The sequence below is a fragment of the Oryzias latipes genome, chromosome 15 (genome assembly GCF_002234675.1).
Source record: "Oryzias latipes chromosome 15, ASM223467v1".
Lineage (NCBI taxonomy): Eukaryota > Metazoa > Chordata > Actinopteri > Beloniformes > Adrianichthyidae > Oryzias > Oryzias latipes.
Genome location: NC_019873.2, coordinates 20112860 through 20137228, shown reverse-complemented (window position 1 = coordinate 20137228; position 24369 = coordinate 20112860). Strand labels below are relative to the sequence as shown.

Sequence of the window (24369 nt, the reverse complement as noted above, 5' to 3'; positions counted from 1 at the left end):
CTCATTTAGGAGAAATCTTCAGCTCGTTCTGTCCCAAGAATCCTCCGGAGGCTCAACTTTGCTGAAAAAGTCTCTGGTATCTCCTGTGGGGTATTTTTACATCGATGGTTATATTTTTGTTCCCGTCAAATTTAATTTATGAGGTCCATTAAAGGAACAAAAACAGCATTTCTGAGCAGGGGCAGATGGGTAAAACTGGGAGTAAAAAGAAAAAGAAGATTTTTGTTTGAAAGTCTGCAAAAGTTGGAATCTGTTGATGTAAACGTCATCAGCACATGCATTTTTATGTCAGCAGCTGGACGCTCAACAAAAGCCACTTCACGCAATCGGATTGAGTAACAAGGAAACAGAAAAAGGTCTTGGACTTTGGAGAGAAACAGAGCTGCAAAAAACATCTTTGAGCAAAGAAAAGCAAATGTGGAGGAAAAGATGACACATTGATGAGGTGTGAAGCTGCATTCCTTTACTGCTGACATCTGTATTTTGACAAGAAAGAACCAAACGCTCACAAACATTTCAGAATAGAAATGTTTTCATGAAGATTTATGAATTTGTTTTTTAGAGTTCAAAAATCCAACTCAGTTAATGTACTTTGACCCAGCTAATCATTATTTTTATCCAATGTTATCAAACGTACAGGTAGTTTTTTTTAAATTTCTTCTTTTACGCTTTTACTGTAAAACTAGTCTTTAGTAATAAAACAGGACACTTGCCTTTGTGTTCCGCAATTTAAATGTGTGCAACTTATTTAAAAGTCAAACATTGGAATTATCAGCTGTAATAAAAAGTGGAATCTGCAGCGCTGAACTGTTTTCTTGAGGCAAGCAATCCAGCTTTAGCTGACTTTTTTTATTACTTTGGTGGCGAGCTGCAGCTATTTACATTTCAAATCCTTCAGAAACAGTCCTGCTCATTGCCACACTGCAAGCAGAAGCTAATAAAACAACCTGTTTAAAGAAAAGTATTTAAAATATTGGTGGTAAAATATATAATAGTCGACTTGTTTTCATTGACCAAAGGTCTACAGGAGAGTTAAGTGGATCTTAAACTGGAGGTGAGAAGATCTTAAGAATAAAACTACAGATTTGACAAGGTAATCTTGAATGATAAAATAAATCTATAGTGAGCAAATGTACATATATGTACATAGAAAGTCACAACAAACAGTTCAAGGTCTTATTTTTAAAAATGGTTCAATGTCCCCATCTGCTGGCTGTTTGTGGAACTAAAAGGATTTTAAATCTGAAGTGATTCAAGAAAAAGTTTACCGTATTTATCGGACTATAAGTCGCCCTTTTTTTCATAGTTTAGCAAGGGGTGCGACTTATACTCCGCAGCGACTTATATTAGAAATAAATTGAAATAAATACATTGTTAAGCCTCCTGTTATGTTCATTTGTGAGGAACAGAGATGATGTTTCTTTGTCAATTTGATGTTTGAGGTATGTTAAGTGTTAAGAGGATGTTAAGTGACTCAGAGAATCAGCAAACTTTTTTTTACAGTAAGATCTTGAAGGCTAAGAACACAATATTCTATTTTCCAATGATTTCATAGATTCAGAAATGCAATAAAAGTGAAAACTGTTTCTACAAATACAGGACTAAAACAGAGTATTAGTTAGCCAATGATGCTTCATGAAAGGAATAAATAAATAAGTTTGAGAAAAAATTACTGTGAAATTATTAGATAAACAGTCTGCTATGATTGTGTCATATAAGGTTGTGAAAGTTAAAATGCGACTTATAGTCCAGTGCGACTTATCTGTGTTTTTTTCTACTTTATAATGCATTTTTGGGCTGGTGCGACTTATACTCCGGTGCGACTTATAGTCCGGAAAATACGGTAATTACAAAAAATGAGTAGGCGACTGATTCATAGTAAAATGTTTTATTCCGAAAAAACTCTATTCTTTAGCTTATCTTACAAACTTCTGATTTGTACACAAAAAAAGGAACAAAGTGAGTGAGAGATTCACAAACACAAAATTAACTCTGCTTTCTTAAAGAGTCAAACAAACACTTAATCTGAAAGTTTTAAAATGAATTTTGTAACCTGGGATTTGATCCTGTATCAGTACAGATAACAGTTTAAAAACAGGTGAGGGAAACTGAAAGACAGGAAACGTTCTTAGCAGAAATGATCAGTCAACAATAAGACTTCCTCTGCAGATGAAACAATAGTTTCATCAATTTACAATTAAAATAATCCTATTTTATTCCTTTTTATAGTTTTAAAAATATAGATTAACAAAATAACCTTTCATTTGTAATGTGTGGAAGCTAAAGAACCAATTTTATTCCTTATTTTACGAGTCACAGAATTAGACTTGAAATCATTTTTTTTGTATTTACTTTTAAATTGAGTCCTCCCCACATGGAAAATAGTGTAAAACTTCTATAACCCTCTTCGCAGGTCAGTAATACAACGAACAAAAAAAGAGAAGCAACATTAGCATAATTTTCATCAAAACAATTCACATTTATGGAAAAAAAAGGTTTTTGCACATGTATGACAAACTAAATAACCACTTCCATGTTGTGAGTGCTCAGCTGGTTCCCCATTGAAGGTTTAATGCTCCGAGAGAAAAGCCGGAGTCTTGGCTGTTCACATCAGGGGACACGCGTGCTTTTGTCTTTTCACTGCAGTCCAGCAGATCAAGAACAAGATTAAAGAAACTGGAAAACATTCATAAACTTTTCTGTATTCAATCTTTTAACACACAGGTGGAAACTTTCCTTCTGTCCTCCGATTTCTTACAAAAATAAAAGTTTGCAGGACAGAAACCTCATTGGTTTTGATTTCAAACAGGGACGCTACGTACCAAAGTTCAGATCAAGTCCAAACTGCTCTTTGAAGACATTGTTTTAATCAAAGGTCTAACCACACTTTAACTGTAATGAAAAAAATTAGGAGGAGCCTCTGATTTTGCTTATAACACAGTTGGTGTTGACAAAAAACTGACAAAAATAAAAAAGTTACAAACTTTTCCTTTAAAAAATACGATTAACAGTCTTGTATTCCTAATAGAACAGTATTAACCCAGTAAGCACAAAATGATGTTATAAAGCATCGACAAACAGGACGCTCGACTCGCTGCTCCTTATTTTGGGAAGACCAATCTTGTGGTAAGGCTGGCATAGTTGTTGTACACATTCATGGGCGCTCGGCTTTGACCGCGTTGCTGCCTGAGACGGTGCAGCGACACGGTGCGACACGAGACGTGCAGTTCCTAAACGCTTGTTACAATCGAACCAAGAGAAGGCACTGGATTAACGCTAAACCACATTAACTTCTTATGCTCAATGTAATCCATCTAGAAAATGAAACAAATTTAAAAATTTTCAGTTGGACATCATTTTTGAAAAATAAAATTTTTAGAAAAAATACTTTTTTGCACCATTGAGGCCTTTTAGCAAGAACATTTACAAAAATGTTGCTATAAAATAGAAAACAAAAAAAGATTCCTATGGCGATTGGAATCTCAGAAAAGGTCAGATTTATAAAAAAAAAAAAAAATTTTTTGAAATGTCTATTATGCTTTTGCACTTAGCCGACCAAAGACTTAAGCTTTATGAGTATATTGAAATTTTTCATAGAAGCCCTCCCAAAAAGTGTATGACCTATAAAAATGTGAAATTAAATAATTAGTGCTGTGAGTTGGAAGTGGAGGGAAAAAAAACATCAGGAGAAAAATATCTGTTGGGTCATGAGGCTTCCCATTCAGCGGAGATGTAAGGATAACGCTACATAGTAAGGGGCCATCCTCAAACCCAGCACTTATTAAAGTGGCAGTCCTTGCCTGCTTGACCGTAGTCACTGAATGTTCAGTCTGCTGTACTTCACTTTGCGGCTCCACGGCAACAACCGCAACGAGAACGGCACCTGGTAGCTCCGTGGGACCGTGCCGTTCACGTTCTCCTCAAAGTACAGGAACAGTCTGTACCACCACACCCGGGTGAACAGATTACTTTGTGTCGTCTCCTTCAGCGGCTGAAACACAACACTGCAATTGTTAGCCGTTTCACCCACAAATGAACAAACGCTCGTTGCTAAATAGGTGCAGATATACATTTATCTTCCTAATCTTTAAAAACAAAACAAAAAAATAACTTCAAAACATCGGCAGATGCTTTTATTTTGACACAATCCCTGTCAGAGTGATGCCCCTCACCTGCTGGTTGGCCATGGTGTGGTACCACCAAAAGAGGCGCGTGGTGATGAAATACGCCACAACCACATCTACAGTGTAGTGGTCGTGGGCCAGAAGAATGCAAAAAATTCCAACAGCACTCAGGGTCCAACAGATCCAGTGGTACCACCAGAAACGCTTGGGAGAATCTGAAAGTGGAGCCAAAAATAAAATAAAACACATTCATCAACTTAGTAAATACGGTTAAACTCTGGTCTGTGCTTTTAATTTAACGCAGAACAATCCAAGAAAAAATTTTCTTCGGGGCTTTTAAATAGAATTGGACAATTTCTGTTGTTTGTTAATTTTAGGAAGCAGCAATTAACAGCAGTCAAGAATAAATAAATACATAAACAGAAGGAGAAAAAACATGACCCTGTTGGTTCTCCAGGGTTAAAAGCCCTGATGCCTCAGTGACAACATGATTGAAAGCGTTTCTATTTTCAACCACAAGGTGTCAGGACTGTTTAAACGTGACATGTGGTCCTGAACTCTACTTAAACTGTAGCTAAACAGATCAAGAAAGCAAAAAAAGTGAACTTCCAATGCATAAGGAGAAGTGAAAATTCGCACATTTAAACAATTTGTTCAAGAAAGTGCCATGTTGTAACCTCTAAACCACAGAGGGTCAGGGGAAATGAGAAGGCAAACCAGTGTTAGATTAAAAAAAGGAAGTTTGTTAAAAGGCAGCAAAGTTCACATGCTAAAAGCAAAATAATGAAAATGAGGTTTCTCGCTAGCGTAAGACTTCCTTCTCCATTTCTGCAACTGACCATTAACAAGTGTTACAAGAACACCGTTATCGCTGCGAAGCATGAGGCTTCCAAATATGAAGACAAAAGAAGTTTCTGAGGGTTTAAACTCCCTGAACATCACTGCTTACACAAAGTCACTTACACTCTTTGATGAAGAGGTATGCGAGTGTTAACATAACCGTGTGCCCGCTGTACAGATAATCTCCACACATATTGTGAGAGCCTGTGATGGACAGACCACCGCCAGCAATCATTTTCATGATTCTCCTCATTTGGGCCTCCCAGTTCCCCAGAAGCTGAAAGATAAAACAATCACACTTTACATCTAAGCAAGGAAGAGACAAACAGACAAATACTTATCAATCCTTCAGAAAAGTGACTTTTTTTCATTTGGTGTTTTCATAAAGTAAGTGAGTTACAAACCTAAGAATAGGGAATTGTATTCATATGAACCATTATACCATTATACACCACATAAGATTAACCATCTCTAACCAGTGCCGAATAAAAAAGAAAGAAAAATCTGTTCTACAATCTCTAAAAGGTTTAATCCAAATAACCAAAATCCTATAAATATATAATATATAAATAATAATATAATATAAATAATATAAATTACTTTCAGAGCATCTAAATGCTCCCATTTTTGTTTTTGGAACCTGAGATGTGAGAGTATTTGATAGATGCCTATCAAAAAAACAGACAAAACCAAAGGTTTAACTGAAAAAACCTAAAAATGCTTTTCTAAACCACTTTCTGAGGCTGTGTTTGAATTCACTCACTACTCCTTAAAACCATAGTGTGGAATTATTCAGTGGCCTGGATTTTAATGCAATTTTGACACATGAGCAGTAGTTTTTTTAAATAAATGCCAAATATGATGGCACTTATTTACCAAAGTAAAAAACGTAATTAATATGAACATTATTTTATGAATCCACTGTGTTCTGATGAGGAAAACCTTTAAAAAATTAATTCATTTCAATTTTTTCACATGAAAAACGTGAAAATAAAATGAATTGTGGTCTATATTTGTCAATCCAGTGAGCTTCAATACACACTGGTTTTTCGCAAAGACTTCTGGGAAATTTCCAGAGCACTGGAATTGGAATTGAAATCCCGAGAAAATGGTCAACACCCTACATGCTCTAGAGAGTGAATTAGGACACAACCATCAAGACTAAAAGGAAGTCACTGGTAAGTTGGATACCTGTTCATTGCAAATAAACTAATTTCATCCTAAATATACATAAGCTTCTTAAGTGTGGACTTGCTTCACCTTTGGAGAGCATTTAAAGTGCATCCCAGGAACAGGCAGAGTTGTGATGTACATTGTAATGCAGCGGTACAGATACAGCGTCCCCACAATGAAAAAAAATCTCCTGCCAATGATTGACCTGAGGAGGTAAAAGATGATCAGTTATTTTTTGGGGTTTGACTGAATGAAGGCAGGGCTTAAAAGCAACTCAGTCACTGTACCTGTGCTTGAGCAGGATCCACTGGACCAGCCAAAGGCCCACCAACAACATGCCGTTGATCTCGCAGATGGAGAAGGCCCATTCCACTCTGTTGAACAGGTCGAAGAACTTATCAGGCAACGGTGGAGTGTGCTCCTTTGGTGGAACTCGTTCATGGACCACTGATATGACTACGGAGGTGGTAACGAAACAAATGACTGCATAGACAAATGCTATGCCAGTTTTCCCCCACTCTGTAGGGAACGAGGGGTGAGTAGGTTCCAACAGGGGCAGGGGAATGAGAATCATCTCTTTCTTCCCCACTGTGCCATTCCTCTGGGGCTTACTAATTCCTTTTGGTAGCCCACCAGCGTGCCCGTTTGCATGGCCATTTTTGTGAGCCTCAATATGGTTCTCTATTCGTAGCGTCTCCAGCCGCTCCAACAGTTGCAGTCCGCCATCCGAGGACACGCGGGAGAGCGGGGGATCCTGGAAATCTGTATCAGTGAGCCTCAGCAGAGCAGGACCGTCCGTCTGTTTGAGGGCATCCGCGTACTCTGGCATCCCCTCTTTGCTCAGCCATTCAAAAACATCCTCTGGTGACCACTCCACCACCTTCTTCATCTTGCCCGGTGGGAAATGTGAACGACTAGGAAGGTCCCCAAAAACCAAAGTTCATAAGGGGGCTGCCGAACTATGGGGCAGTACAAAGATATCTCCAGTTATGGCACATGGTGTTCTCAGGCTCCTCTTGAAGCGTTGGAACGCTGTCGAGTCTGTCGGGGTTTGGGGCCAACTGGTGATTGTTCAGCAGACAGACTTGCTTGCTTACTTCATTAGTTTGGACCCACTGTTAAAACAAAGAATAAACAAACAGTGAATTACAATGCAGAGACCATCATCTCCAACACCAAACTCTTACATTTTCTCAAGAGAAATAAAAACCACATCTGGAGCAGACAAACCTGGCAGCCTGAAAATACATTTGAGTTTCATTTAAGGTGGCCTGACCAACTCCATATTATTGAAAATCATTAAAGTTTACTCTAAGATCGAAACTAGTCAAAAACCAGCCCAGAAAATGTATGAATGTAAAATCCATGTCCTCCAAAACTTGGCATAATTCTTTAAGTATCATATGAAGCAACATGTTTATAAAAATGTGTTTGCGTAGTTTTCCCCCTCGGGTTCACTGTTGGTTTTAAGTGTCTTAAAGAAACTCAGACAAAACATGCAGACTTAGATCCTTAGAAAGGGCCTCTTCAGCTGTTGTTTAGTCAAGGTTAAAATCCAAAGGTGATTGAGTGTTTGCTTTCTGGGCCCTTGGCTTTAGGATGAGCTGCCAGAAGAGATAAGGCTTCAAGAATTCATGTCTCCTACGTAACATTTTAAAACTATTCTTAACCAACTTTTGTGCGATTTTGCCTTTTTAGACTTCTTGAAAAGTTGCTTTTATATATATTCTTAGTATTTTCCTAACAGCTGAATCTATTCAGCGATTTACTTTATCAGTAAACACTTTTTCCAGTTTTGTACATAACTTATTTGAACCTTTTTTGTTGGGTAAAGATTGCTTTCTTATTCAAACTTGGGGAGCAGCCAAGGGGAGGAAAATGTCCTCCAATAGCTGCTATGTTTCATCAGTTTGTTTAAAGACCACAGTGGTGGTGGTGAACACAGGGTGGCCCTTCTTGTGTTATTGAAGGTGGTGGTGGTGGGGGGGGTGAGTGCAAAGCTGCAAACAGGCCTCTATGTGGTCAAGAGGAAACGCGGTGGACTGGACGGAAACAGAGCACCAGGAGGAAGTCGGGAATCAAAATGAAGTTTGGAACAGAGTCAGCCTCGCCCTGTCACTGGAACAGTCCGCTCTCCCGCTGCGAGCTAAAGCTCAGCTAAGGCGATGAAATTCAGCGTCAGGCTGGACATTTCGCCAGACGATAAACAACATCTCAACCCAACTTTATCTCATCTTTTCTCAGAAACATGATCCTTTGGGATGGATGATCAGATACATTAAATCTAACTACTGGTGATTCCAATTAAACAAACAAGAATTGAAACGAGAGCGTACAAAAACCTGAAGTAGTCCTGTCTGAAGACCTCTTATGTCCACAACTTGACAACCAAAAGGTTTACCTGAGCACTGTGTGAAGAGAGCAAAGGCCATAAAGAAAAGCACAATGACAAGGAGCACTTCCATCAGAGCATTTTTAAAACGAAGACCGGCTGGAGATTAGCCCTCACTGAGTCAGCTGTACACGGGCGACCTTTGGTCAATGAATCAGCTTAAAGCTCAGGAATAATCTTAGGAATCAGGAATAACGGACTTACTCCCAAAAAAAGGAAAAAAAACGACATTTACACAATACAGTAATAAATAATAAATTAAGTTTTATTTTTCCTCTTTTTCTATCGTCTACTGGTTTATAAATTTGAGTGTAAAAAATACTTTGGGATTTCCCTAGAAAGCACTCGATCGTGTTTGGAAAAGCCCCAGAGGAAGCTGTGCGTGGCTTTTAACAAGCTAACAACTAGCAGGTCAATGTAACTAGATCTTTAGTGTCAACATGTGGATGTAATTTGTAGTGATTAGTCCTTCCAACGCAGTAAGATGGGCAACCGAGACATACAAAGGAACCACGTCTAAAACAGACTGTGTCAAAATAAAAAAAAACAAAGACTGCTTCATATTCCCATATGTTTATGCCTTCACAGTTTGTGAGAACAAGTCCTTTCTAGTCAGGAGATTTCACAGTACAGCAGTACAGACCTGCTTTACAGACCATATAAAGCCGTTCCCACTGCACTAAAAGTAAATAGAATGCATTAAAGCTACAACACAGGGACAGTGGAAGAGACAAAAGAGACGGAGAAATGGGCATTTAAAGCAGAGGAGGAAGAATTGGCCTCATTTTGAATATTGAAATAAAAAACAGAGCCATGTCAGATGAAGGGTTCAAGAAATATTTTACATTCACCACTTTCTGCATTTATCATCCCAATTTCAAGTGTTTGACAAATGATGCCATAGTTTACAATGACCAAAGAGAAATGTGGTAAAAATAATGTTCTTGTTGATTTTAATCCAAATCAATGTCTTGCACTGACTTGAGTTGCACTCAAGTCTCAGAGGCAGAGACTTAAGACTTGAGTTTTGGGACAAGTGTAGAAACTTCATTTATTTATTGTGTTCCTTCATGTTTAAAAGCAGTTTGACAACCTCTGGCAGTAAAATGTTTATTCCACAACTTTTAAGACTTAAAATCTGACTTGAATTTATTCCAAAAAACTTTAGACTTGATGTGGGGTTGCTATTAGCAACCTCTGATTTATGTTGCTATTTAATTACAATTTGAGTCTTATTTGGCAATGTCACCTTTAGCACCAGCAGGTTTGAAAACACCTGACACGTGCAACATGTGAATAAGATGCAAAAGGCATAAAATGCAAGAAACTAGGAAATATTTTAAGAATTTTTTTTCTACTAAGATATGGCTTAAGGCGCTAAAAATGTATCCTACATTTAATGTTTTGTACAGTAGTCATGAGATAAAACTGAAACACTTAAATTGTACAAAAGACGACTGCTTAATCTTCAAAGCTTTCCTTTCACTTTTGTTAGTAGAGCAAACAAAAGAGGGTAGGGATTGTATGTGTAACACTGATGCATGAAGGGCTTTTCCTTAAAGGGAAAAGTCCATTGTTGTGTGTAAATAACTAAATATTAAATAGCTCTGAGTCAACAGACATGACATGTGAACTAAGATAAATTCAAATACGACTCAGGAAGGAAAGGGTAAAGGAAACGTTTTTCTGAATTATGGCTGTGACCTCAGAAACTTGTATTTATGTTATCGCATTCTTGATTTTATTTTTGCTTAGCTGCTAAATGATCCACTATTTTTCTTTAAAACAAAACTTATAGGGAAGCTGGCTTTAACCACTTTTTTAAAAAACTTTATAGGTGCGCAGAGGCAGCTGAAAACCCCCAAAAGGATAACAGGAAATGAAATTGACAGATTTTTGCAAGGAAGGAAATATGATTTGTTCATCCAAAAATACTTACAACTGTCGCTCCACAAAAATAGTTGTTAAAAGGAAGACTAAAACGATTAAATCCATCTCAAGATGAGCCTAAATCAATACAGAATCTAAAAAAGCATAGGCTCAAATCTTTTGTTGCCACAGTAAAAGGAATAATTAAAAAGATAGTAACAAATTCAATGACAGAACTTTACCTTAACACACTAAATTGTATCAACTCATCATTAAATCTGCGCACAAAAAAAGTAACTTACTAAAGAGAGGAGAAATCTAGTTTTTTAAAGGGGATTTTGTAACTGGCAACACATTTGAAGAAGTTATGTTAACTGAAAGCAAACATTAAAGCCATGCATAAATGAATCATGTCATTAGAAGAACAACACACTTTGAGTCAAACTATACTGCTGAAAGACAAGAAAAAGTTAACACAAAGTGGGTTTATTCTGGAATAAACATTGTAATTTATTGTGTTAATTTTAGGTTGCATTCATTAACCCAAGTATATGGGGGTAGTTGAGAAGATTTTATTTTATCCACTCTAGTTGGAAATGCGGTTTGTTTATCATTTGTCAACTGTGCTGTAATGTTTGCTTTTCCCCGCCATAAGATGCAGGTTTTGGAGGTCAGGGACCTATGTAACAGCTTCCTGTTGGCGTCTATCACACTGGTGACAGCAACAAAAAAAAACAAGTCAAATTTACATTTGCATAAATACTATCCAGCAAAAGATGCAACCATCCATCCTTTTTTCAAACTCTCTTAATCCCTTTTGAATCATGGAGTTGCTGTGGCGGTCCCCAGCCTGGATAAAAATACAGCGCTGTGTCAGGAAAAGCATCCGGCATTAAAACTCTCTGCCAAACCACTGATGCGAATGCGTGAAAGCTGATTTGCTGTGGAGACATCTGAAGGGATATGCCAAAAGGTGAACTACAACCACTTAAATCATTATTTCTATTCAGAAAACTGTTAGTGGATTTCATATTAGACATTAAATTGACATTTTGATGTCATAAAATGGGCATACATTTTGTGCAAATTGAGCAAAGAACAACAGTAAATACAAATTTTAAATGTACCTATTTCTCTTACTAGGGAAACTTTTGCACTCCCAAGTAATTCAGTCTTTGCTAGTATTAATAACAGTTGGTCATGACCTCAATTATATTTCAATAACGTTTCAAATGATCTTAGATTAGATGAAGTTTTACAAATGGTCATGGCACGATAAAACTAGTACAGGTTGCACAAAAGCTAAACAAAAATTCTACTCCTACACAATAAAACGTGTTATCCTTCCACCTCACAGTCTTATACTATATTATTTTTTTTGCAGTCAATGAAAAAGCTATGGGCCTTTGGGGGCCTTTTTTCTTAACGTAACAAAAGGAAAGCAGACACTCTCACCTGTATCATTTTACAGCACATATACAAACAACTCCCAGGTGGACAATACAAGTTCAATATTTACATAACTAGGCCAACCTCTTTGAAATGAAGGATGATATGGTTACAAGTTAACTCTGTTCCTGTGGGTTACTGAAGCAGTCCAGTCATACTAGAATGCAGCGCCAAGCAAACGTGTCGTTTTGCTGAGCTGAAGTGACTGGAAACTAATATGAGTAGTTCATTACAGCAGTAACACACACAGCAATACATGAAGAGTCCTTGCTTTTTGACGGATAACATGCGAGTAATGTGCAGCATGTTTCATTTCCACCCTGATTTTAGATTTAACTGGCCGATGCATCTCAATAACATTTTTACAACCTAAGTTAGCAAGTTCTTTTTAGTTTGACCCAACAAGAACAGGTAGCTTTTTTTAAGCAGAGTGTACAGCCCACTCTCAAAAACAGAAAGTGACAGATTGGAGTGTTTTTGTAACACAATCATTAATAATTCAGCCTAGTTCCCAATTAAAACTGGGTTTTCTGTTCTTATCACGGCCCAGACACTTGCTTTTTTTAAGGTTACACTGACCTACACACTTATCTATTGAAACAGACTTGAAAAGTCTGCAAAACTTGTTTTTAAAACAAAGACTGTTATCGTATATGTATTACCAGATAAAACTAAACAATTCCAATCTGATAAAGATAAATGCTTTGAAATTTACCAAACTTGGAGCAACATCAGCAGGTCAGCATTTCCACTTACATAGCCAAACAATGCCGGTCACACTGAACACACAATTAGCATGAAAACAATGGGGACGATAGAACTCCTGAAGCATTTGTTTGTTTTTCCATGTTTTAGACCAGAAGTTCTCAAAGTTTTTGTAGCGGAGGGCCAAATTAGGAACTCGACATTAGAGGGGCCAATTTTAGTGGGGGGAAAAATGGATAAACTGAAAAAGTTGTTTTTAATTACTTTAATGACCAAGTGTCATTCGTACGATTAACCAGGCCCTCCAGACGTTTTCCCAGTTGCGGTCGTAGGTTGCTGCCCAGATCTTCTACTCGTCTAGTAATTGTATCATTTGACAGACTTAATTCTTCAAACTTTTTCTTTTGCTCTGGACAAACAATGTCAGCTACTTTCATCATACATTCTTTTAAAAACTCCCCGTCATTTAAGGGCTTGCTACGCCAGACCATTTCCAAAGCCACAACGTAGCTAGCTTCTGTCACAGCGTCACTGGATTTGGCCATTTTTGTAAATATTATCTGCTGTGCAGCTTAGCCTCGTTGTAGTTGTTGGAGCTTATTGTTGCGCTCCTCGCTGGTAAATTTGCTGTAGTTTTTATGATTTGTAACAGTGACGATTTATATTGAATTCTTTGAGCATTGCATTTACCTGTTTGCAAATAAGGCACATGACTTTGTCCAGTCCGTGAAGTACGACAAAGTAAGCATTTGTCCACCTAGCTTGAAAGCGCCTATTCTCCTCACTCTGGCTCTCTCTCTGAATCCCGGACCACAAAAAATCGTCCCGCGGGCCGCCATTGGCCCCGGGCCGCACTTTGAGAACCCCTGTTTATCTACTATAAAGAATTTACTAAGACGACAAGATATGAATAAGTTCCATTGGCATAAAAAAACTCAAATTAGATCTGTTCTGATGTTTTACTTCTCTTTTATTGCATCTCACTTTAATTCATTCTTTAATCGTCTGCTATGCTTGATCAGGACTTTTTTACATTTATTTGGCTTTACAAACTGCCTAATATATTTACAATGTTTATGATGTATTCATCAAGGTTTTCCGCAAAAAGATAGTCATATGCACATTCAGCCAAAAAAATCTGAACAAATCCTTGCAGGATTGAGGGAAATCTCCACTCCGGAGTGGAATGCAATAGTTAAGATCGAGTCTCACGGCCCACTCCTCTTTTCTCTCACAAAGACAAACATTCCTCCTGCCCCTCCCCTACTAACACACAGCAGATCAATACACACAAAAGGAATGCTGCCGACTTATGCTACCTATCAGAGTTACCTACTTTCCCTGCTTCTTTAGACCCTTATAGAAACATTAAATAGTAATATACTATATACTTTATAGCTTCATTTTCTGAGACAAAGAGTTGTGCATTTGTCTGGCTGTTTGTCAACTTTTTTGTAGAAAACAGACAAAAAAAACTTTTACAAAAACTGCTAAGACTAAAACTGCACTTAGAAATATTCTGTAACATGGTCTGATGCAGAAGACATAAAAATAAAAATGTACTGACTAATCCTTTTCCTGCCTGAGTCAATCCAGCCGCTGGCCTTAGTCACTGTGTATGGCAACGGCCTTGTATCTGGAAGATGACGCGTGTGAATAAGCAGCCCCACCCAAAGCTGAGTCCCATCGGCAGAGTGAGAGGATTTTATGGGGGGGACGAAGGGGGAATTTTTATAACAGACGTTCTAAAACATGGTTACTGGAGGCAAATATAGAAGTAACTGGAAATACAACAGTTCTGTGGAAAAGTCTCAGTTTTTTCCTTCTCCAAAGCAAAACCTTCTGACTGGCAGTGCCAGCATCTGCTCTTGAAGATGGCCACGCTTTCTCAAAGCCTACTCTTCTTCAAATTTTTCTAATTATTTTGATTTTTTGGGGGGTGTCCGAGTCAGCTGGAAAAAGACTTTCACAAAAGAACTGAACATGAACATTTTTTTTTTTAACAATTTAGAAAGCATCGCAGCAGTGTTTAGTATGATAAACTGCTGCCATTGGTAGGTAACCTTTCTTTACATCAGATTTCACCAGTTAAATTGTTAGCGCAAGAAAGTTTAAATCATGCCATTTATGCTTTAACCCCTATGGGAGGTTGTCCAGTACGGGGCAGTATTTGTAAGGATAATGCAAGTTGCACGCACTTCTAACATAGGGTGATTGTGTGGTACGACGCCCTGACACCACACTCTAGTCATTAGTAACGTACACATGCTGGCTCCTTACTGACAGTGAGGAAATGCTGCACGCATGGAGCATGCAGGGGATAGGCAAGTGCCCGTAAAACGCCTGTAGGATCCTCACACGAACTTTCCTCCGATTGTCTAATTCCCTCATTTCTAGTCAGGCTGCACACAAGGAGCGCAAACTTTTTCACTAACAAAGCATTAGCGGGCCCTACTTCACCCTTACTTAAGCTGCGTTCACACCGCATGCCATTCGTGTGACATATTCACCTTGGCCGCCCCTAAGTTTGACACCCCGACAGACTGTGTGGGAGGAGCTTCCAGCTAATGTTTTTAGCCTTATTGCTACATAGAGCGGTGTGTGCGTTTATGTCATATGCAATGCACGGAAAAGACGGATGATGTTGAGAGAGCAGGTTTGGGTTCATGAGATCATTCAGAGACTCTCCCAGTACATTGAGTTTCACTGCCGTGTCTGAAAGACGTCCATTTGCGCTGTCTTTTCCGTCTTTATCTGACCGAATTTTAAGGCTTGCTGTCCCGAGGGGAACAATAAGAACAAGAATAAAATTAGGGGACCTTTTTTTTTTTATTATTGTTTCAATGAAAAGAAGTAATAAGGTTCAGGATGCCAGAGCAGGCTGCCTCAATTGCTCCGAAAGGCAGGCAGCGGGTTAAGAAAATGGATGGCAGTTTAGGAGGACTACCAGATCAATCCACCATATTGGATGTGTATTCTACCAGGCCCGCTGTCACTAAAAATGTCATGAGTCCAAAGCCGAGTCCCTGATTGGTTGATGTGCCGCGGCGACCGTATCAAAGTCATTTTATTTTTATTTTATTTAACCAGGATAAAAAAAAAAAACTCATTGAGATGAAAAATCTCTTTTGCATGAGCATCCTGGCCAAGAGGCAACAGCACAACAATAACACACATTTGTCATTTACACTAACACTCAATCAACATTAAAAAAGGCAGTCTTAAATAAAGTGTTTGCAGTTTAAATATTTGAACTCTGGGCGTGCCGCCCATATCACGCTGCTGGCAGGGCACCGCGTCCGCTGCTCAAATCGCGCAGCAGAGCTTCATATCACATCTGTAACATTGACTTAACATTGACTTAACATTGAAACTGGCCGCCTCTGCCTTGTCAATCCCGTTCGGTGTGAACACAGCTTTACCAGGGCTCGACATAGCCATTTGTCCGCTGGCCCGGTCCTGTTTTTCGAGCAGTACGGACCACAAGACTTTATTTTTTACTTGTCCGCTCGGGCCACTAAAATATCTAACAATTAATACATTTTTCACCTTTTACAATAAAGTATATTTTGCGAAAACGTGTAGATTTACCTCGTCTTTATAATTCACTTTTTCTGCTAGTCCTGTGTGCAGACTTCAAGGGTTTCTATGGGAAACCTTTTATCACTCTTCTCCTCCTCTCCCGCCTGCGCTCGCGGCTGTCACTGCCGAGCACCACGCGGCACGCGCTCACTCAATTTTTTTTTCAAACTTTATTGAATGTAACAATTCAATACTAAACAATGTTAAACAGCAACAACGAAGGAACAAGCCAGTGGGTTATTATTACATTTTAGGCAGATATATTTAAACTGACACACATATGCGCGCGCCCCCTGGTGGTTTTTCACCGCGATGATCATAAATCCAACACCGTCACTGAAGAGAGACTGAAGCATGTCAGAGATGTGGAAGACATGGCAGGAATAGATAGGAATATGTTAGATGGAGTGACGGGTGGAATTAGTACTATGGACAGCAAGATATTTAATGAATGCATTGAAGATGAAACTGTATGCACTAAGCTTTAAGCTGAATGTTAAAGAATCAAAGGCAACTCAAAATACCTGAATCTCAGACTCAAATGGAGTATAAGGTCAAACTACTTAATTTTGTTTTTCTTTACAACACTGTAAGCAGTAAGTATTTCTAGTTAGCTGAATGATCTCAGTAATTTAATTGTATTTAATTTTTCAATTATTTAATTTAATTAGGTAACTAAAGTAACTAAAAAGTAAATGTAACTTTGCAACAGTAACAAAAAGCAGAACCTTAAGGCAGTCAGGGCAAAAAAGTCAATAAAACTTCTTAACTATTGATTAGGAACAAATGTGAAATAGCAGTGATTAGAAGCAGCATGAAAACTTCTTAACTAGTGTTACCTACTACACTGCAGCGCTCTCTTCAAAACATCTGAAACAGACTAGAGCAGATTTAAGTTTGATATGCTCTATTTTTAGTCATTGAAAAGTGTATAAATAAGTGCTAGATGTCACCAGAATGCACCAAATTGCACCATATTAAAATTTTCCGGGGGGGCATGCCCCCGGACCCCCCTAAAGTTGCAAGCACCTGCGGAGCGGCGGGTCTCGCTGTGCGCGGTGTCGGGCCAGTAACTTTCAAAAACTACTGGCCCTGTGGGCCAGTGCAAATTTCTGGGCTATGTCAACCCCTGTTTACCCTTGCGCATGAAGTGTTCACTATGACCTGTCACCCGCAGCAGTTCTACAGGGGGGAAAAAAATTGCATTATGGGCATATTTTTTCGGTTCATATTTTGAACAAGGTAGATGGTTCACCTGCATGCCTTATACAGGTTTGCTAATATTTTGCCCGCAGACAGCCCCTATCCACCCGTAACAGCAGTTATGACTAAGGCATAACATGGAAGAAGAAGAAGACATCCCCAGAGGAGAGGCTTTAAAGCAATTCCTTTTTAACAGCTACACTGTTATGAAGGAAACGAGGAGAAGTTATATAGTTTACAATAAAAAAAAACACTCAGCACAGTTCAGCAGAGTCAAATAACACTGTCATCGTGTGTCTAAATAGTTTATCGGTGAGCAGGTGTTTTGGTCATTGGGAGAAAAACATAATAAAACAAGGATGGGTGTTGCAGAGGCACATGAATTAGACATCATCCACTGCTGTGCTAACGGGAATCTGCTAATGGGAAGACCACCACCTGTGGCTTCATGAGTCATGGTTTCAGATCTCCAGCATTACAGGCTCAGCAGACCTCCACACAAATGGCCTTTTCCCATTACACAACTGCATGTCATGAATACACATTTGGAAATAAAACTGGGTTAGAACACAGCAGACCTGTCAACAGGGAGCAACTAGAGTAAAGTATAATCATTTAGCCCGCGTGTCCCTTAAATAAATACATAAGTCAAAGGAAACCATTGTGACATAAAAGCACTGTGAAATTAGGACATTTCTATCCGGCCTAAAACTTTAATAAAAAAAATAGAAAGGTGGATTTGTCTGGGTGAAGGAAAAAGCTAGGCAACAGCTAGCACACTAAAAATGTTCCCAAAGTAAGTGTTTCAAAAATGTCAAAACTGTGTCAAACTGTTTCTGAAGTCAAATTAAAAATAAAAAAGGAAATTCTGTCACCATCCGTCTCTGATCCACCTAGACAAATGCACAGATTCATCTCTTCCTAATGCTGACACTGAACAAATATGGACGGAAGGATGAGGGAGTCACGCTGTTGTCACATGGTTTTGTCATAACACACAGAATATTTCCAAAAACACAACAGCTGTAGCCAGTCTGACCCCCCCCCCTCCTCCAGGTACAACAGAGATATGGTCTTATGGGTTATTGTTCTGATGTTTATGATTAAACAAGAAGAGACATGTCAGCAAAGAGAGTGAATACAAGACATAAAGGCTGACACATGTATTTAAAGACAGACTGAAAGACAGGTCATTATTCCACAATTTGTCTTGAAACATGAGTGGTAATAAGAGCTGTATGGAAAGACAAAAGTTGTTACTTTCATTTAAAATAACTTTGACGAATGTGTTATCAATTTTGTATTTCAGCTGAAAGTGAGCACTGGAGAAAGTCTTCGAATGTGGTTCTCTTCCGTTAGTTTAATTTGATCCCTCAGCTCTAAAACTATTTTAGGATTTTGACAAAATAAAAATAAAAATTGACCAACAAACTGGAAAGTCTAGTATCCACACAAAAAAGGCATAAATATCTTCAGTAAATGAAAATTGGTCTTTTTTTTTAAGTCTGCCAAATATTGTGGGGGGAAAAAATCATTTTTTAAAGTAAGAAGCAGAAAACTTGACTAAAAAACATGGAAATACATTTTTTAGGTCTGAGAACAAATTCTCTGCAGTCTGTGAGAAACATTACAGCTTTAGTAAACTTGTGAAACAACCTGTGGATTTGTTGAAAATCAGGACGTGACGAAACTTGAACTCAACCTCATCCTCAATGTCTACTTCTCCAACAAAAAAAGATTTATTTCACACTCCCAAGGCATATTGGTGAGAAATACATTAAGTAAACATGCCCATTCTTTGAGTAGTGAAGAGGTTCAAGATGAGAGCCGAACAATAATAGTTCTGGTGAATTCTAATGTATTACCTCATTGTTTTAAAATAATCTAAGCAGTGCTCGTCTGCACCAGAACCATAATCCCAAAAAGCACCTTCAGTAATATTACATACAATTTTGCATTTCTTCCATAAATAAATAAAACAGGTCAGATGAAAGCACCGTCTCCCTAGATCTCTAAGAGACGTTGTAGGACATGAGAAAGTGGGACATCATGTGACCTGCTAAAAAAAAAAAAAATGACACGTGTTGATCTGGTTCAGAAGGAAATAGACAGCTCAACCAAACGAGCTTACAAACCGGGAGATTCTATTTTCAATAAACGGGTTACGCCTTGAACATTTTTAATCACAACAAATCAGGAATCAGCCTGCGAGTCGAAAAGATAAAGAAAGAAAAATGACTGAATAGCAGGAAAACCAACCCAGAATTCAGTTTGTATGTTTTCAAAACTTCTACTCATCAGAAACAATATCAGTTTGCAGCTTTTATAGTAATACTTTGTGGGGGTCTGTTGTGTTTTGCATCCTACTATATCGTCTGCAGAACACATGTCAGCCTGTGGTTTGTTTCTGGATGCAATTGCAGAACTGCAGAAAGATTCACTGGCATTTCTAGAATTGAGCCGCTAGCTTTCAAATAGTTCCCTTGTTAATAATTAGCATGAGAGAAAGGCAATAATTCATTGGATTCCTTGAACTTTCAGAGTCAGAAACAAATAAAAGGCAACTGTTTTGACCTCATCGTGAGGCTCTGCCCGGGGAAACCCACATCAGTTGGTTATGCAAACTTTAAAATAAATGTGAACTTAACCAAATGTAGGGAAAGTTTGTGTGATACCTACAAAGAGAACATTCAGGGGATGCAGTAGATAGAGATGAATTCATTACATTCATATTAATTTGTTTCTTGTTTAAGTTAAAAGAGAATGGTGCTGATATAGATAAAAACAAAAGCCTAGAGAGCAGACGTGAGCATCAAAACATAACCTAAATGCACAACTAGCACTCCCAGTTTTGTTTTTCATGTAGCATCTTGTCCCGCCCAACTGCTGCTCTCGGTTTGCTCATTCTGCTCGCTTCAAAACTCTTGCTGTCGTTTCTTGTGCCTTTGAATGAGATCGCATACTTTGCATAATTTTACACCCAAAACACAAAGCGATATACTTTATCTTTTTGGAAACTTGGGAGGCATTTGTGGTTCCAAGGTGAAAAATAGGAAGACAAGCTCTAATTCTAATGTAGCAAGTTTTGTTTCTGTGCAAATTGTATCTTTGGATGGGTTTTGATAAGCATGACGCTTCAGCCCATTCCCATGGAACAGTTGAAGAACCAAAGAAAACTACAAACTTCAACAGCTCAAGGATGAGCAGAGAAAGGAGACAGTCGCAAGTCCAATTCAAACAAAACAATCAGAATGCCGTTGGAAAAAGAGACGATTTGTGACGTAGAAACTACACTGGGCGGGCCACAAGCCCCCCTGTCCTGCTCCTCTACCCCAACAAAGACCAATGATCCAACCCGCAACTCAGAGCTGAACTTCTAATGAACTCCTGCCGCTCTGCAGAAACTATGTCCTAGAAAGCAAGGCAGTGTTTTTTTTTAGTTTTTTTTTTACTTTGGCTACCAATTGCATAATGACAATTAAAAGACCAAAGGATATACCTTTAAGAGTTCATAAAGATGATTGGGGTGAGTTTTTAAACATCTATTTCTATAGGTGTTTTAAGTGATGGTGCATTTTTGTCAATGCAGAAGTATGACTATTTTGTGTGCTTTAGAGCAGAAACACTGCCAAACAATTCTGGCAGAAAACTCTTTAACTACACAACATGGGTTATTTATAAATCTACAGCATGTCACAGACATGAAATTCACAAACTTTTAGTTAAAAAATACACCTAATATAACTTGCTTCAATTATTTTGAACAAATCTGTTTGGTTTTTTTTAAGATTTGATGCTGATCTAGCTTTGTCTACAAACTGTTTACCATTTGCACTACAAGTGCACAGCCGGTGTCGGACATGGGATATAATTTTCTTGCACCGGCAGCAACTTTTCTCTGCAACAAGGCCCTGTATAGCGACAACAATAAACCGCATTTAACATTTCACCCACTGAAAATTGTCTACTGCCTGTCACACTACATGCTTGTGCCGATGAAGAGTAGCTTTCTCAACAGTTCCTTTCCGCAGACAAAACACACACAAACACACACCCACCCCTTTGTTCATTTCAATCATTGTCTCTTTTGGCCAACTTGTTCGTGGCAGTCTGAAAGGCTTTTCTTTGTGGTGTGTCTCACCCATCCTTGCTAAATGTTTGAATGGTTTCCTATTTTTTTCCCCCTATCAACAAATGGAAAACTGCTTCTAGAAATAGTAGTGTATCACACCACCCAATTGTAACAAAAAATAGCAGTAAAAGTGAGTGGAAAAAATGTGACCTTGCCAAGTATTGCAGACTGAAACTAAATATTTGTTTAGCTTTAATACCAGGTTAATATTTACTGATGAGGAGAAAAGAGGGGAGGTTTTTTCTAAATTCATTTCTCTTTTGATGTGTTTAGCCAAACAAGGTTAGGTTTAAAAAAAAACATTTGAATGATAATCTTTACTATTTGGAACAATATAAGAAAAATATGAGTACACAAAACCCTACATGGGTTCAGGACATCCTCCAAATGTGGCAACGACTCAATTGTAATTCGATTTATTCAACAATCTATAGAAAATAAAAGCTCCTTTTGCAAGCAGAGCAATGGAAAATACACACAAGTTTATTTATTTCAAGTTCAACTTCAGTCATCTTTTGATGTGTTGTAAAAGCGTTCCCAGTGGTCTTTTAACTGTGATTCTGTCATTTGTAAGCAAAAATAACATTTAAAAAACATTTTTCTATTCTAGGAAAACAGTTCATTTGAAGTTTTTGAAATTTGCCTGTGAATTGTGGGCAGAAGCTATGTCTTCCCCTACTTCCCATCATCCCTTCGTTTACACTCTCCCCCGCTAGCTTTCATACCCTCACACCGCCAACCTAGCATTACCTCGTAAAGCAAAAACAGGCAGCAAGACTGGGGCTATCAAGACGTTGAGTTTTGAGCCAGATGCCAGCTCAGATGAGGAAAACAAATACGTACTTTGATTTAGTTCTTTACAACCAGATGCATCAGAATGGAGCAGAGCTTGCAGCTTGCTGTAGTAGCTTCTACGTCACACCAGTAAACGTTTTCTAACTGCATTTTTGTCTGGCCCTGCCTGATTCACAGTGATTTGAATAAAGAAATACTCAGAAATGCAAATTTAAGGTTTTTACATGTATATAAATAATGTTGTCCATCATGAGAAAAATGCCACATGTCAAAAACACGGTTTTCATCTGATGTGTCTTTAACACCTAAAGCATATTTAAATGTCAACGAAAATAGGGGGAACTTTCACTTTCTTACTTTTTTTTTAATTATTAAATTATGTACAAATTTCATAAATCCTAAGGGAAACGGGAGGAAATAGATATGTAAAAAAACTGGGGAAAGCGATAGCTAGATTGAGTCATGTGTTCTTATTAGAGTATTACGTAATCCGCACAGAAAAGTAATCCCTTGCTTTTATGGGTTTTTTTCCCCCAACTTTAAAGACACACCTGTGCGATACCGTTATACGAAAATCACGTATGGCCCTCGGAGCGCACGTGTGTCCACAAAAATAAAAACACCATCATTTCTAGGAGCCCCTTTTTGTTATTATGTGGATTTAGAGTTTACAGTCGGACCGCCAAAAATAGACAGGCACCCAGGCGTCTTCAGGACTTTAGCTAGCTAGCCCACTAGCTAAAGATGGGCTCCGTTTCATGAGAAGATTTAAGACATCTGTTTGCTAGTTGACTGTGGAATAAAGGTGTGATGTAAACCGTTTGCTAGCATTTAAAGCGCCATAATTATTTGGTGTGTGCTTTGGGGTAAAGTTCGTCGTAATTCCGTGAATCCGTTTTTTAGTTTTATTATTATTATTTTAACCATAACAGGAGACAGGAGTTGGTAAATGTTTCTGTCCAGGCCAGTGGGCAGCACCGCTTAGGCTAACGCTGCGTTTTCCGATGAATGTTGTGTTTAAAGACAGTCGTAGGCCACAGGAGAGCGGCTTAGCGTGTACTAAGCCTCAAGATGTGTTTCCCTCTGGAGTTGGTCACACCATAGTGAAGACAACAGCTGCGTCCAGTGAGACTTGAATGTTACGACCCAACGAGAAAAACATTGACGGATGCTGCTAGGTGAGCTGAAAATGGGAGTTAAAACATGTTTTTAAAAGGTACCTTGCTGTCGAAATCCTCACGCACGTATCCAGCTGCACCAGTTACCGCAATGTGTTGCGGTTGCGACTCCCTCCCCCGTTAGTAATCCGGTGTTTTCATTGCAAAGCGACTTGTGACTGGAGACGCGGGGAGTTCCCTTCAAAACCGTCACAGCGTGCTGCCTTCACGTACCACTGAAAGATTTAGACAGGTGGTTGAGGCATCACGGCACATGAGAAATTCTCAAATGTGTTTGACAAGAACAACACAAGCTTTCATGTTTACCAATTTTAAGCGATAACAAGAAAATGATGCAATCTTTCTTTTAAATGAATATTTTATACAGCGAAAATTAAAGTATTTCAATTTAACGAGAAGCATTTGAACGCATCAGCAATGACAACTGCTTGATAAAATATTTCCAGTTGCTAAATGAGGCCACCTAATACGACGGAGTTTTAGGGCCACGGTGAGGAAAAAAAATTCTGGCCAACGTGACGAGATTAAAGTCGTCATGTCGACTTTAATCTCGTCATGACGAGAAAAAACTCGACACAAAGTTTCGAGAAAAAACTCCGTCGTACACCTAATGGTAAAGATTTGAAGTTTTTTATTTTCTTTCCTACTCTTTTTTTTCTCTTTCTCATTAAGGGCTATATTTTATTTTGAATTATGCCTAAAATAAATTTTAAACTATGAAAACCTGAAATAAATCAATCACAGCGAGCATTTTAATACATTACAATTCTATCTATTTAAACATTTTTAAAGTCAAACATATATTTTGAGCAAATACTAACTACTTTTGAAGAAAACCTAACTGCTCAACACACACCTGCTTTTATTAGTACTAAATAAATATAACAACATTACTTTTTGAGGTTCTTGAGCACACGTGCACATGTA

At 38.3% G+C, this 24369-nt stretch overlaps 1 protein-coding gene across 1 annotated transcript; it reads right to left on the bottom strand.

Annotated features, from left to right (window-relative positions):
• Nucleotides 1-1872: 1872 nt before the first annotated feature.
• sgms1 (sphingomyelin synthase 1) lies at nucleotides 1873-23616 on the bottom strand. Its single transcript, XM_004077350.4, has 6 exons — nucleotides 23485-23616; nucleotides 6425-7252; nucleotides 6225-6342; nucleotides 5088-5241; nucleotides 4173-4339; nucleotides 1873-3991 (listed from the first exon to the last, which is right to left on the bottom strand). The coding sequence occupies exons 2-6, from the start codon at nucleotides 7024-7026 to the stop codon at nucleotides 3815-3817; spliced, it is 1218 nt and encodes a 405-aa protein (XP_004077398.1). The 5' UTR covers nucleotides 7027-7252; nucleotides 23485-23616; the 3' UTR covers nucleotides 1873-3814.
• Nucleotides 23617-24369: the final 753 nt, after the last annotated feature.

Coding starts and splice junctions, on each gene's coding strand:
- sgms1 (XM_004077350.4), bottom strand. CDS start 7,026: ATGAAGAAGGTGGTGGAGTGGTCACCAGAGGATGTTTTTGAATGGCTG. Junction 6,343..6,424: donor TGGATCCTGCTCAAGCACAG/GTACAGTGACTG, acceptor TTACCTCCTCAG/GTCAATCATTGGCAGGAGAT. Junction 3,992..4,172: donor ACACCATGGCCAACCAGCAG/GTGAGGGGCATC, acceptor GTTGTGTTTCAG/CCGCTGAAGGAGACGACACA.